A 14,837-nucleotide genomic window follows, 5' to 3' on the forward strand; every position below is an offset into this window, starting at 1 on the left:
CCCAGGCTGGAGTGCAGTGGCCGGATCTCAGCTCACTGCAAGCTCCGCCTCCCGGGTTTACGCCATTCTCCTGCCTCAGCCTCCCGAGTAGCTGGGACTACAGGCGCCCGCCACCTCGCCCGGCTAGTTTTTTGTATTTTTTAGTAGAGATGGGGTTTCACGGTGTTAGCCGGGATGGTCTCGATCTCCTGACCTCGTGATCCACCCGTCTCGGCCTCCCAAAGTGCTGGGATTACAGGCTTGAGCCACCGCGCCTGGCCAGGACTTTCTTAAAGTGGTTCCTCTTTGCTGGACTGTTGATGTGAAATCCTTCCCCTCCAGCAAGTTCCTGGAGCCATAGCTCTGGGCTGAACACGCTGTAATGTCTTGCTGGTTTTGCCCTTGTCTTCCAGACCATGACCTGGTCGTTTGGATGGAACAGTTCTCTTCCTGTTTACTATATTCGAGAGGAAAAGCAGAGAGTTCTTCTGTATGTTTGTGCTCACACTGCGATCATCTACAACGTGTTCAGGAATAATCAACACCACCTTCAGGTATGCAGGGATTTGCTTCCTACAGGTAGGGGAGTTGTCTTTAACGTGTGTGTGGTATTTTGTTTTGTATCTCAAGGACTGACTTCATTCTATCACTGTCATATTTTCCCACTCTCCTTGGAACTGAAAGCAATCCTGTCTTTAGAAATAAAGGGTATTGCTTATTGTCTCTCTGTTTCTAATCAGAACCAACTTACAAAACAGCAGTTGACATTAATTTTATAGTTAGAATTTAAAACATCTGTATTTTTTACACTTCTGCAAAAATGTGGACAGCGTAGATCATGTCTCCACAGATACAGCACAAAGGGCAGCCATTCAGCAGGGTGCCGACCTCACGGACCTTACACACCTCTGTAGTTTCAAAGGGCTTTCATCTTATAACTGTACCGAGAAGTGGGTATTCATATACCCATTTTACAGAAGAAGAAACTGAGGCTCGGAGTGATTTAAGTGACTTGCCCAAGACCGTACTAGTAAACGATGTCTCCTGTCTTGAAAGTGTTAAGTAGGTCAGTTGTCCTTTTATCCCTCCCTCCTTTCAGCAGCTTTGCTCATTTTCACCCCTCTCTGAGCCTCCCCGATTTGTCCTTCGTGCCTGCCCTCCTCACAGCACTCCGCTTCGTTCGTTCCTGATATTTAGGACCCATTTCATTTTCATCATTTACCTTTCCAAGCGTCCTATTCCTTGGTGTCTGACTTTCTACTTGTTGACCTGGTAAACTGTTCCATATCACCCTTTCAGTTGACGTGTGTTGTTACAGGAGTGTCCTTAGCTGATGCCTAGATCAAAAACACCATGAGGTATTTACCAAGGACCCAGTCAATACTCAGTGTTGTGCCAGGGATTCAAGATGTCTGGGTGCAACTTAAGGAATTCCGTCTCTAGAAGTCCAGAAATATGCAGGCAGAAATCAGCAGGCAGCTCCCCTTGGAGCTTCATTGAATGCATGGCAGTGAGCACAGTGGTGATGGCAGAGAGAGAAGGAAGAGATCGCTGTGGGCAGGCTCAGATAGTCAGGGCGAGCAGGATGCACAGATGTGCTAGGGTGGAAAGAGGCAGGAGTCCAGCCTCACTAGGGCCAGAGGGCTGGGAGTGGCCTTGACCATCCATTCGTTTCACAAATAGTTTATAGCTGCTATGTTTCAGAGTATAGGTCTGTAGTAATGAACAAAATAGATGTATTCCCTGCTCTCATGGAGCTTACAGTCTAGTACAGAGACAGACATTAAACAAGTGAACACATAAATGATTACAAATTGTAACCAGTGATTAAAAGGATATATGAAAACGCTCTGAGAGACAAATTAGGGTAAGAGAAGACTTAACTTTAGATTGAGTGGGCAGGGATTGAAGAGGTGCTGTTTCTGCTGAGACTTGGAGGATGAGAGTGAGCCAGTCAAAGACAGTCTGGGAGAGAACATTCCAGAGGGAGCAACAAGTGTTCAGGCCTGTGTGTGGGGCCCGGAAAGAAGGCTGGCATGGCTGATGCGCCGTGAAGGTGAGAGAGAAGGGAGGAGGGAAGAGGGGCCATTTCCCAGCAGGGAGTGCTGCCATTTGTGTTTCTAGAAGATTCCTCTCTTGTGTGCACAAAAGGATTATAAGAAGATAAGAGTGGAAGCAGAGGCTGAGCATGGTGGCTCATGCCTGTAATTTCAGCACCGGCTGTGGCCGAGGAGGCTGAGGGGTAGATCACTTGAGCCCAGGAGTTTGAGGCCAGCCTGGGCAACATAGCAAGACCCTTGTCTCTACAAAAAATTTAAAAATTAGCTGGGCATGGTGGCATGTGCCTGTAGTCCCAGCTACTTGGTAGGCTGAGGTGGGAGGATTGCTTGAGCCCAGGAGATCAAGGCTGCAGTGAACCAAGATTGTGTTGATGCACTTTAGTCTGGGTGACAGAGTGAGACCCTGTCTCAAACAAACAAAAAGAGTGGAAGTAGAGAGACCAGTGAGGAACTTTTTGCTGCTCAGAGCCCTGAAGTGAGCAGTGTTCTAGAGAGAAGAGGCTGGTAGCGTGACTCAGAGTGGCTGGGGGAGGGGAGGGCCCAGATACTTATCCTCCACTTGGGTTGGGAGTTGCCACGTGCCTTGACCTCTAGGAGCCATTGTTCATGTGGGGAGTTATCTTTCAGGTGTTTGGAGGGAGAGAAAGTTTGAAAATCACCCACTAGGAAGTGTAGAAACCCCCAGGAAGGCCAGCAGGAACAGAATTTCCAGCCAGATGAGCGTTGAAAGGAGCTCAGATCTCTCTGTGGGGCCGGCCTTTGCTGATGGTGGCCAAGTCTGGGCCACATCTTGGATGTTTCAAAGCATTTTCTCTCCATTTCCATAGGGCCATGCCAATATTATCTCCTGCCTCTGTGTCAGTGAAGACAGGCGGTGGATCGCCACAGCAGACAAAGGGCCAGACTGCCTGGTGATTATATGGGACTCCTTCACAGGGTAGGCTTTGTGTAGCCACTTCTTTTTTCCCCAAATTTGTGTAGAGTATCTGCCACTGTGTGACAATGACAGAATGAGTAATGCCAATGCCTAGAAATTTGATTTGTTGGCGTTCCACAGTAGACTGGCTTATGCTGACTCACACTAACCTAGCTCACACAAGCTCAAAGCATAACCCAGATGGCAAATCTGTCATTTACAACGAGAAACATTACTTCTACAAGGACAGATTTTCTAGTGGCTGGTCAGGCTGCCTCTTCTGGGCTGTTCTTAATGGTTACTACCAAGTGTTCCTGTCTATCCCTGCTCCCTGTTCCATACATTACTTGTTGGATATGTTCAATTTCGATCTGTTTGCCTGCCATAGTTTTAGGTATAGTAATGATGGGAGACTTTCCAAAGCTGCTGTTTCTCTGCAGTCTCTCTCTAATTCTAACAACCCACCATTGCCTCCTTTCTTTTATAGTACAGACAGGGTCTCACTCCATTGCCCGAGCTGGAGTGTGGTGGTGCAGTCATAGCTCATTGCAGCCATGAACTCCCAGGATCAAGTGATTCTCCTGCCTTGGCCTCCTGAGTAGCTGGGACCACAGGCACATGCAACCACACCTGGCTAACTTTTTTTTGTAGAGACGAGGCCTTGCTATGTTGCCCCGGCTGGTCTTGAACTCCTGGCTTCAAGAGATCCTCCCTTCTTGGCCTCTCAAAGCACTGGGATTATAGGTGTGAGTCATCATGCCTGGCCTCTTCTTAAATATTTTAATTTATTGTATTATATTTTCATAGAGATGAGGTCTTGCTTTGTTTCCCATGCTGGTCTTGAACTCCTGGGCTCAAGCCATCCTCCTGCCTCGGCCTCCCAAAGTGCTGGGATTATAGGCATGAGCCACCACACCTGGCCTTTCTTTCTCTCTTTTTTAAATTAACAGACTTTTTTTTTTTTTTTTTTTTTTTTTTTTGAGACGGAGTCCGGCTCTGTTGCCCAGGCTGGAGTGCAGTGGCCGGATCTCAGCTCACTGCCAAGCTCCGCCTCCCGTGTTCACACCATTCTCCTGCCTCAGCCTCCCGAGTAGCTGGGACTACAGGCGGCCCGCCAGGTCCCCGGCTAGTTTTTTGTATTTTTAGTAGAGACGGGTTTTCACCCTGTTAGCCAGGATGCGTCTTCGATCTCCTGACCTCGTGATCCGCCCGTCTCGGCCTCCCAAAGTGCTGGGATTACAGGCTTGAGCCACTGCGCCCGGCCAATTAACGGACTTTTATTTTTAGAACAGTTTTAGATTTACAGAAGAATTGGGAAGATAGTACTGAGGATTCCCATATACCCTACACCCAGATTCCCACATTAGTTACATCTTACATTAGTAGGATCAATTTGCTATAATTCATGAACCAATATTGACACATGATTATTAACAAACATCCAGGATCCCACCCAGGAGACCACATTCGATTTAGCTGTGATGGCTCCTTAGGCTCTGTTTGGCTATGGCAATTTCTTAGACTTCCCTTGTTTTTGATGACTGACAGTTTTGAGGAGTACAGGTCAGGGATTTTGTAGGGTCTCCATCTACTGGACTGTTCTGATGGTTTTCTCGTGATAAGCCTACTGGCCTTCTGAAACACTCTGGTGTCTAAGAAATGAGTTACAGTGGCCTTCTTAACCTGGGGGCAAAAGGCATGCTCACTTCAATCAAACGTCAGATAAACCAGTCCAGGTGGTGAGGGGAGGTTGACAGCCCATAGACTTTCTACTGGAGCTGGATCCGGAAGGCTGGGGTTCTGTACTCTCCTTGTATCTGCTTCTGTAACTTACTCTCCTCCCTCCCTGGCTGGAGGCAGACTGAATGCAGAGCCTCTCTGGTATCAAGGTTGTCATCCTGTATTGCCTTTCTTCCTAACTCATAAAATTCACCTTTTCTGGTTCCTTTTCTGATAGTGCATCAGACAAGGAATGGTGGAATTTCTGTGGGCTTGAGCAGTCCTGCTCAAAGTGTGGTCTGCAGGCTGAGCTGATCTGTCAGCCGGTCCTGGGCTATGTTGAACAGAAAGTACAGAAAATGAGAGGGGGCCTTTGGGAACTTTTATAGCAATTTGTTCTTGCTATGATATTTTTATTTTGTGAAAGTATTTGATCTGGGCTGGGTGCAGTGACTCAGGCACTTTGGGAGCCTCCCAGCACTTTGGGAGGCTGAGGCAGGAGGATAACTTGAGGCCAGGAGTCTGAGACCAGCCTGGGCAACATAGTGAGACTGTCTCTACAAAAAATTAAAAGTTAGCCACATGTGGTGGTGCACGCCTGTAGTCCCAGCTACTCGGGAGGCTGAGGCGGGAAGATGGCTTGAGCTTAGGTGTTTGAGGCTGCAGTGATTCATGATCATGCCATTACACTCCTGCCAGGGTGACAGAGTAAAACCCTGTCTCAAGAAAAAAAATATGCATTGGTCTGCAATGGAATAAAAGTTTTTAAAAAGTACCTTTCACCACAGATAGTTTGCAAAGTGCTGGACAAGAAGATGTCTAGGCAGTTGGGGGATCCTGTGGGACTGAGCACGCCACCTTGTGTGACAGCTCTCAAGCAGGAGGCCGTCTTGTCTGCCGAGGACATTGGGAATGGGGCTGGTAGTTTGGGTTGTGGGATATGACATTGTGTAATCAATGAGAATGCAGTAGAGGTCCACCAAATGAAGGGAAGGAGCTGTAGGGTTTCAGGGAGGGCCTGGTTGGGGACAAAAAGCATGAGCCTGCAGTATATGGTGGGTGGGGGAACGTGGTGATGCTTGTCCAGCCGTGCTGGGCAGGAGGGGAATAAGAACAGGGAATGTGACTGGTGGTGGCTTGCCTGGGTAGGAGAATTGGAAGGGAAGAAGGGAAGGGACCCAGGGGACTTCAGAGGGACATGAAAGAGCAGGTGGCAGGAGGCAGGTGTGAGTGTGGGCTCTGGCATCCACCTGGGCTTCCATGCCCGCTCGGCCATGGTCTGCTGTGTGACTTGGAGGCCCAGAGAAGAAAGTAACTTTCCCATTTGTGAAAAAAGAATAATGATGTCTACTGTTTTTTACTTTCCTCGGGCTGCTGTAACGAATTACCTCAAACGATATACACTCTTGCAGTTCTGGAGGCCAGAAGTCTGAAACCAAGGTGTCGGCAGGGTTGGCTGCTTCTGGGGGCTGTGAGGGAGAATCTGTCCCAGGCCTCTCCCCTTGCTTCTGCTGGCTGCGGGTGACCCTTGGTGTCCTTGGCTTGTGGACACATCCCTCCGATCTCTGCCTCCATCTTCCCATGGCATTCCTACCATGCATCCATCTGTGTCTTCTTGAGGACCCTGGGCATTGGATTTGGGGCCCACCCTAGTCCAGCACAACCTCTTCTTAACTAACTACATCCACAAAGGCCCTGTGTCCAAATAAAGTCATATTCTGAGGTTCTGGGTGGGCCTGAGTTTGGAGGGGCCACTTAGCCCATTAAATCCAGTGCACAGGATATTGTGAGGATCACTGGAGCGCAGCACCAGGCCATGATAGAGGATCCTAGATGGGTTTTCTTTCTTAACTCCTGGCCTGAGGCAGAGAGCAGTCAGATTCACTGACAAGACTGTTAGGGCTTAGTTGGGTAGATGGGTGGAAGGGAAGAGTTCAACAAGTGAGTCCAGATGCACGAGGAGGTTAGGAAGAAGTCCTGTTGAATGTTCTATAGTGGGGGACACAGGAACTGCTCTCCCGCAGGTGACCAGTGACCTCCAGGGGATCGCATTACCCAACCCTGAACCTCATGTGACTTGACATCTCTGTGGCATCTAACACTTCATTTGCTGTGGCTTCTCTGATCTCACATCCCTACAACACATGACCTTCATGTCTGGCTTCTTTCACTTAGCATCATGCTTGAAGGTTCATCTGTGGTATGGCACATGTCCTTTCTATGGCGGAATCACATTACATTGTATGGACAGACCAAACAATGTATGCTCTTTCATCTGGTTTTCGTTTTGTTTTTATGTTTTTGAGACAGGTTCTCACTCTGTCACCCAGGCTGGAGTGCAGTGGTGTGATCGTGGCTCACTGCAGCCTTGGCCTCCAGGGCTTAAGTAATCCTCCCACCTCAGCCTCCTGAGTAGTTGGGACCACGGGTACATGCCACTGAGCCTGGCTAATTTTTTTTTTTTTTTTTCTGGTAGAGACAGGGTCCTCCTATGTTGCCCAAGCTGGTCTCAAACTCCTAGGCACAAGTGATCCCCTGCCTTGGCCTCCCAATGTGCTGGGATTACAACTGTGAGCCACTGTACCCAGCCTCATCTGTTGTTGTTATTGTTATTATTATTATTATTATTATTATTATTATTATTACTGAGACAGGGTCTCACTCTGTTATCCAGGCTGGAGTGCAGTGGCACAATCTCAGCTCACTGCAACTTCTACCTCCTGGGCTTAGATGATCTTCCCATCTCAGCCTCCCAAGTAGCTGGGACCACAGGTACACACCACCACACCCAGCTAATTTTTTTGTATTTTTTTAATAGAGATGGGGTTTCACCATGTTACTCAGGCTCGTTTCGAATTCCTGCGCTCAAGTGATCTGCCTGACTCAGCCTCCCAAAGTGCTGGGATTACAGGCGTGAGCCACCATGCCCGGCTCATCTGCTTAATTTGTTAAAAAATGATTTTAGTACATTTTAATAGAAAACTGTTAAATTTAATGGTGGCCCACGCCTATAATCCCAGTAGTTTGGGAGGCCAAAGAGGGTGGATCACTTGAGGTCAGGCATTCGAGACCAGCCTGGCCAACATGGGGAAACCCCGTCTCTACAAAAATACAGAATACAAAATACAAAAAAAAAATTAGTTGGGCATAATGTTGCCCGTAATCCCACCTTCTCGGGAGGCTGAGACAGAATCGCTTGAACCCAGGAGGCGGAGGTTGCAGTGAGCCAAGATCATGCCATTGCACTCCAGCCTGGGCGACAGAGCGAGAATTCATCTCAAAAAAAAAAAATTAATGAAAACCGATACATTTTCATGGAAAGCACTGGCTGCCATCTCTGATCCTAGTCTTCTTTCTAGAGGTAATCAGTTTGATGTGTTTCCTTTCAAAACATTTGCTTTTGTTTTAAACACATGTATATGGATATCTTCATATAGTTTTTCTCCCCAACATGGTTGGTGTGATCTTTTCCGAAACGTAAATCTGATTGTGTTGCCACCCTGATTAAAACCCTTTAGAAACTGCCCATTGTCAGATCAGCTTATGCTACAGGGAACACGCACCCTGCATTAGGGCTGCGCCGACACTTCCCCCAGAAAGTGAAACGCCTGCTGCCTGCACACGTAGCCATCTGCAGCTGCTAACACGCTCTCAGCTGCAAGTAATGGCACATCCAACTTAACCACAGGAAAAGGTATCACCTCATGCAGTAGAAGCCTGACGTCGGCCGGCAGGACAGTCGTCGGAGTCCTTCAGGTGTGTCTTGTCTCTGAAGCCTTTGCTGACCGACACCGTCACCACACAGAGCTGCTCCGTTATGATGCTGACCTGCTGTTTTTTCCTTATTTGTGAAACTGTGTCTCTACTAGACACGAAGCCACTTGAGGGCAGTGATTTTTTAAAAAAATTACACAGTAAAGCATATCTGTGGTTAATAATGCAAATGCTATGTTAATATGAATTTTATGATATCCCAAGTGATTACTTTGGGACCCAGAAAAGATTATTCAGAGGCTGTTTTGGTTTTGGGATTAGTCTTCATTTTATTAGTGATCAATTAAAAACCGTAGTTCTTCCTCCAGTTTTCAACTTAAAATCTTACTCTGTTTATAAATCTAGCATATTTTTGCAATCACCTTTGAGGAGGCTTTGATTAATGTTTGGCCCCACTTACACATCTGGTTATTAACTCCTTTTAAACATTTAAAACTGCATTTCGATATTTAAGATATTCAGTTTCATTAAGTTTTTTAGTAGTCTGATTAACAAACAAATCCTTCATAGTACTTAATTACTGCAAATCTAGTAAATTAGACATAAGTTTCCTTAAGTGTTCTAATATTGCTTATAAACCTATTACGATTTTAATTTAAAATCACAAATCTAAATCTACATATTTTAAATTAGCATCACAAATCTAATCTGTTAGCAACTCTGGGGTATGTCAAATTCACTTAAACATTACAAATTCCTAAAAAATGAACAAATTCTCTTATCACAACTATGTTAATAATGCAGATCTGACTGACTTCATCTTCTCTATATTCAATTCCAAGTATCTCCAAGGATAAGATACATTTTCTCACTAAGGACTTCACTGTGTTATTTCCAATCACTTTGGGATTGCCTTCCCAGGTGAATTTTTGGGGCTACTTCTCAGTGGGATGAAGTTTCTCAAGTGACAGAGAACCAGAGAAGTCCTCAGCTGGGACACAGACTTGATGCCAGCCAGTTGGGACCCTGGTGTGACATACAGACGTACTGAGGCCTATTTATCTTCACTGTATCTAGGACTCCATAACCAAAAAAAAAAGAACCGTGCGGCCTGCATTCCTGGTTTAAATTTAAGTCTTGCTACCACCCTCTCTTCATTCCAGTGGGAATCAGTGGACCTCCCCCAACCCAAACATTACAACTTCCATCTTCGTTTCCACTGCTTCTGTGCTTTGGTTGTCTTAGATACTTACATGTCATCTAATTCTGGGTTTTTCAAGCTGTGTCGGAATCATACAGTTCTAAGGTCTTGTCAGTAACACAGTATGGAAGTGTAAGAGCAAAAAATAAAAGTTCCTCCTCACCCAAACCCCATCTCCAGAGGAACCATTGCTTACAGTTTGCAGTCTATTCCTCCAGAGTTTTTTCAATATACACACACACACTCACACACATACACACGATTAGGATGATGCAATTGTTTTGCAATTTGCTTTTTTCACAAATTTTGGTCACTCTCCCAGTCTACCTCATTCTTTTTGAAGGCAGCAAAGTTTTTATTTTATTTCTATTTTTTATTTTATTTTATTTTTTGAGGTGGAGTTTCACTTTTGTTGCCCAGGCTGGAGTGCAATGGTGTAATCTCAGCTCACTGCAACCTCCACCTCCCAGGTTCAAGTGATTCTCTTACCTCAGCTTCCTGAGTAGCTGGGATTACAGACTCCTGCCACCATACTAGGCTAATTTTTGTATTTTTAGTAGAGACGGGGTTTCACCGTGTTGGCCAGGCTGGTCTCAAACTCCTCACCTCAGGTGATCCACCTGCCTTGGCCTCCCAAAGTGCTGGGATTGCGGGTGTGAGCCACCACGCTGGCCTTATTTATTTATTTATTTATTTTATTTTATTTATTTATTTATTTTTGAGGCAAGGTCTTGCTCTGTCACCCAGGCTGGAGTGCAGTGGCATGATCTTGGCTCACTGCAGCCTGCACCTCCCGGACTCAAGTGATCCTCTCACCTCAGCCTCCCATGTAGTTGGGCCCACAGGCGCATGCCACCATGCCCAGCTAATTTTTCTATTTTTGGTAGAGACAGGGTTGTGCCATGGTGCCCAGGCTGATTTCGAACTCCTTAGCTCAAGCGATCCACCCTCCTCAGCCTCTCAAAGTGCTGGGATTACCAGTGTGCAACACTGTGCCCAACCTAGTTTCTTATCATGTGGTTATACTATAATGTCTTTTTAAACAATTCATGTGCGGTATATTAAGGGACATTTGTGTTGTTTGATTTTTGCTATTAGAGTAGTACCACGATGACTATGAATTTTCATTGGCCTTTGTTTACCTTTTCCATGGTTTCCCTAGGAAAAAGTCGTAAGAGTGGAGGGACTGGGCGGTGGGGTGTATGCATTGAAGGTTTTGATAGATCCAGCCAAACTGCTTCTAGAAAGGTGCTGCTCCTTTGCATTCCCACCTACGTAGGAGAGTGCCCGATTCCCTGCGAGCTGGGACGTTGTCCTAGTTATCTTTTCATATTTACATCCTTCCTGCCAGGCACAACCTGGCACAGAATCAGTGCCTGGTACCTAGTGAATGAGAAACTAGAGCTTGTGAAGAGGGCAAACAGCAGGCCCATTGCCTTGAGTTAGGCTTGACTACTGTTGTTGTTGAGGTTAAATTCACATGACATAAAACTGACCATTTTAAAGCTTGCAGTTTGGTGACATTTAATACATTTACACTGTTATGCAACCATTATCTCTATCTAGTTCCAAAACGTTTTCACCACCCCAGAAGGACACCCTGCACCCATTATCTGTCTCCATGGGTTTGCCTATTCTGGCCATTTCATATGAGTGGACTCGTACACTCTGCACCTTTCGAACCTGGCTTCTTTGACTTAGCATCGTTTTCGAGGCTCATCCATGTCATATCATAGCATGTGTCAGTGCTTCATTCCCTTCTATGGCTCAAAAAGATTCCATTGTATGGATAGATCACATTTTGTTCTGTTTTGGAGAGGTTTGGGCTGAGCTCAGACCTGCCCTGGGCCTCTCTGGGAAGCCAGGGAGACCTCAGCAAGTGTCACCCCTTGTCCTGTTTTGCAGTATTCCTGTGCACACGATATTTGACAGCTGCCCCGAAGGGAATGGCATCAGGGCCATGGCCATGACCCATGACGCCAAGTATCTGGCAACCATCTCAGATGCTGAAGTCCAGGTAAAGGCCCTGGCCCTTTGGGTCAGCTTCAGCGAGCTGGCTGGCCCGTCCAGAGTGTCCCCGTGGGCAGCTCTGTTCAGGCTGCATGATGTTTGTGATGTTCTCAAAAGACCAGACTCCACAGCACAGAGTCTGGGCCTCTGTCCTTAGTTACTTGAAGTTTTGGGGTCACCACAAGAGGTGTAAGTTACTTTAGCAGACTTCAAAGAATTTCTCATGCCCCTCTCTCTGCTGTCACCTACAGAAGGTGTGCATCTGGAAGTGGACTTTGGCAGTGGAAACACCAGCATGCACTCTCGAACTCCCCAAAGAGTACGGTGTTCAGGTGAGTTCAATTGGAGCCTGTAAATATCAACTAAAGTTATATGGGTGCCAGGCCAGCCTGGGCGCAGTGACTCACACCTATAATCCCAGAACTTTGGGAGGCTGAGGTGGGTTATCACTTGAGGTCAGGAGTTCAAGGCCAGCCTGGCCAACATGGTGAAGCCCGTCTCTACTAAAAATACAAAAATTCCCTGGGCGTGGTGGCACATGCCTATAGTCCCAGCTACTTGGAAGGCTGAGGCATAAGAATTGCTTGAACCTGGGAGGCAGAGGTTGCAGTGAGCCAAGATTGTGCCACTGCACTCCAGCCTGGGTGACAAAGTAAGACTCCATCTCAAAAAAACAAAAACAAAGTTCTACTGATGCTGGGCCAAAACCTGCTTTTTGTTTCAGGGGAGTTGTGTTATGCTGCAGTAGAGTGTTTTTTTTTTTTTTTTTGAGACAGAGTTTCGCTCTTGGTGCCCAGGCTGGAGTCTGGAGTGCAGTGGCATGATCTCGGCTCAACACAAATCCTGCCTCCCAGGTTCAAGTGATTCTTCTGCCTCAGCCTTCCGAGTAGCTGGGATTACAGACGTGCACCACCACGCCTGGCTAATTTTGTATTTTTTTAGTAGAGATGGGTTTTCTCCATGTTGGTCAAGCTGGTCTCGAACTCTCAACCTCAGGTGATCCGCCCACCTCGGCCTCCCAAAGTGTTGGGATTACAGGCGTGAGCCACCACGCCTGGCGTCAGTAGAGTTTTTAAAACCCTTTCATTTCCTGATTTATTTTACTTGACTATAATAGCTATAATAGCTAATATTTTTCAAGTTCCAGAGTCTGCTTTCTTTACTTACATTATCTCACATAATCCATGCAAACATGCTAGCAAAATAGATATTAATATCTGTGGAATACTACCATTAATTATTAAATACTTTGTCTAAAATCACCCACCCGGCAGTCTTTCTTATTCTATAAGTGTGCTTTTAACTGCTTCGAACCTTGTAAAACTAACTCTGAGGAGTATAGGGAAGTTATTATTATTGCTCCCAACTTACATGAGGTGACTTGCCACGGACACCCAGCAAGTTTCCATCAGGTCTTCTTTTTTCCTGGGTCGCTGCTCCCTGCTGTTGTGACTTGTCTCATTCATCCTTGCATGCTTCATTTGTCATATATTTATCGAGTACCTGTTCTGTGCCAGGCACTGTGATAAGTACATGCCTGACTTGCAGGATCTAAATCCCAGAGGGTTTGGGTGACTAGACTCAGCCAGGGAAATATGGTTATGCAGCCATATGTCCATCTTCTTTCCTTTCCCCCCAACATTCCTCTTGCCCCTAAAAAAATATTTCTTACTCCTTAAGGTTGTGCTAACACAGTAGCCACCAACCATATGTGGCTATTTAGGATGGGTTTTTCTATTGCTGCAAAAAACGCCATTGGGGTTTTGATAGCGATTTTGCATTGAATCTGTAGATCACTTTGGGTGGTGTCATCGTTTTCACAGCATCGTCTTCTAATCCATGAGCATGGGATGCCTTGCCATTTATTTATGTCTTCTTTAATTTCTTTCAGGAAAGTTTTGTAATTTCCGGAGCTCAAGTCTTCACCTCCTGGTTAAATTTATTCCTAAGGATTTTGTGTTTTTTGATGCTATTTTAAATGGATTTGTTTTCTTAATATCCTTTTAGATTGTTCATTGCTAGTGTATAAAAGACAGCTAATTTTTGTGTGTTGATTTTGTACCTTGCAATTTTGCTGAATTAAAATTATCTCTAGTAGGTTTATTTATTTGTTTGTTTTTTTGAGACAGGGTCTGGCTCTGTCACCCAGGCTGGAGTACAGTGGTGCAATCTTTGGTTCACCATAACCTCCACCTCCTGGCTCAAGTGATCTTCCCACCTCAGCCTTCTGAGTAGACGGGATGACAGGCGTGAGCCACCACACCTTGCTAGTTTTTGTACTTTTTGTAGAGATGGGGTTTTGCCGTGTTGCCCAGGCTGCTCTCGAACTCTTGGGCTCAAGCAACCTGCCTGTATTAACATCCCAGAGTGTTGGGATTACAGGTGTGAGCCACCATGTCTGGCTAGTAGGATTACAGGCTTGAGCCACCGCGCCCAGCCTAAATTTAAAATTATTAAAACGCAAAAAAATCTTTTTTGAGACAGGGTCTCCCTGTTGTCCAGGCTGGAGTATAGTGGCACAATCCCAGCTCACTGCAGCCTCTGCCTCCTGAGCTCAAGCAGTCCTCCTACCTCAGCCTCCTGAGCAGCTGGAACTACAGGTGCACACTATCATGCCCAGCTAATTTTTAAATTTTTTACAGAGACAGAGTTTTGCCATGTTGACCAGTGTGGTCTCCAACTCCTACGCTCAAGCCATCCACCTACCTCAGCCTCCCAAAGTGCTGGGATTACAGGCGTGAGCCACCACACCCAGCCCTCTTCTTGCTATGCTTTCTTCTTGGGTATTGTCATCTATTCCCAAGGCTATTTACTTCCAAGACATATCCTGAAATCTTCCCTCTCCTCTCCACCTCTGTTGCCACGAAATCTTCCCTCTCCTCTCCACCTCTGTTGCCACCATCCTAGTCCAGGCCACAGTCACCTCTACCTGCACCATCTGGCCCACTGGTCTCTCTGCTTTCACTCTCTCTTCACTCTCTAACAATCTTCCCACAGCAGTCAGACTGTTTTTTGTTTTGTTTTATTTTCTTTATTTTCTTATTTTTTTTTTTTTGAGATGGAATCTCACTCTGTCACCCAGGCTGGAGTGCAGTGGCGCAATCTCGGTTCCTACAACCTCCGCCTCCTGGGTTCAAGCGATTCTCCTGCCTCAGCCTCTTGGGTAGCTGGGACTACAGGCACGTGCCACCATGCCCAGCTAATTTTTTGTATTTTTAGTACAGACGGGGTTTCACCA

General features: G+C 46.2%; 1 protein-coding gene across 8 annotated transcripts in view; it reads left to right on the forward strand.

The window, feature by feature from the left end:
• The window catches only part of CFAP251 (cilia and flagella associated protein 251), an 88,218-nt gene that overhangs the window by 14,875 nt on the left and 58,506 nt on the right, over positions 1–14,837 (forward strand). For all 8 annotated transcript variants that reach the window (XM_017863998.1, XM_017863999.1, XM_017863991.1 and 5 more), the window contains exons 4-7: positions 393–533; positions 2,867–2,976; positions 11,495–11,606; positions 11,851–11,931. In XM_017863998.1, coding sequence (XP_017719487.1) covers positions 393–533; positions 2,867–2,976; positions 11,495–11,606; positions 11,851–11,931 — 444 coding nt within the window. The remainder of the gene's footprint in view (positions 1–392; positions 534–2,866; positions 2,977–11,494; positions 11,607–11,850; positions 11,932–14,837) is intronic.

The sequence above is a fragment of the Rhinopithecus bieti genome, unplaced genomic scaffold (assembly GCF_001698545.2).
Source record: "Rhinopithecus bieti isolate Rb0 unplaced genomic scaffold, ASM169854v2 scaffold_74595, whole genome shotgun sequence".
Classification (NCBI taxonomy): Eukaryota; Metazoa; Chordata; class Mammalia; order Primates; family Cercopithecidae; genus Rhinopithecus; species Rhinopithecus bieti.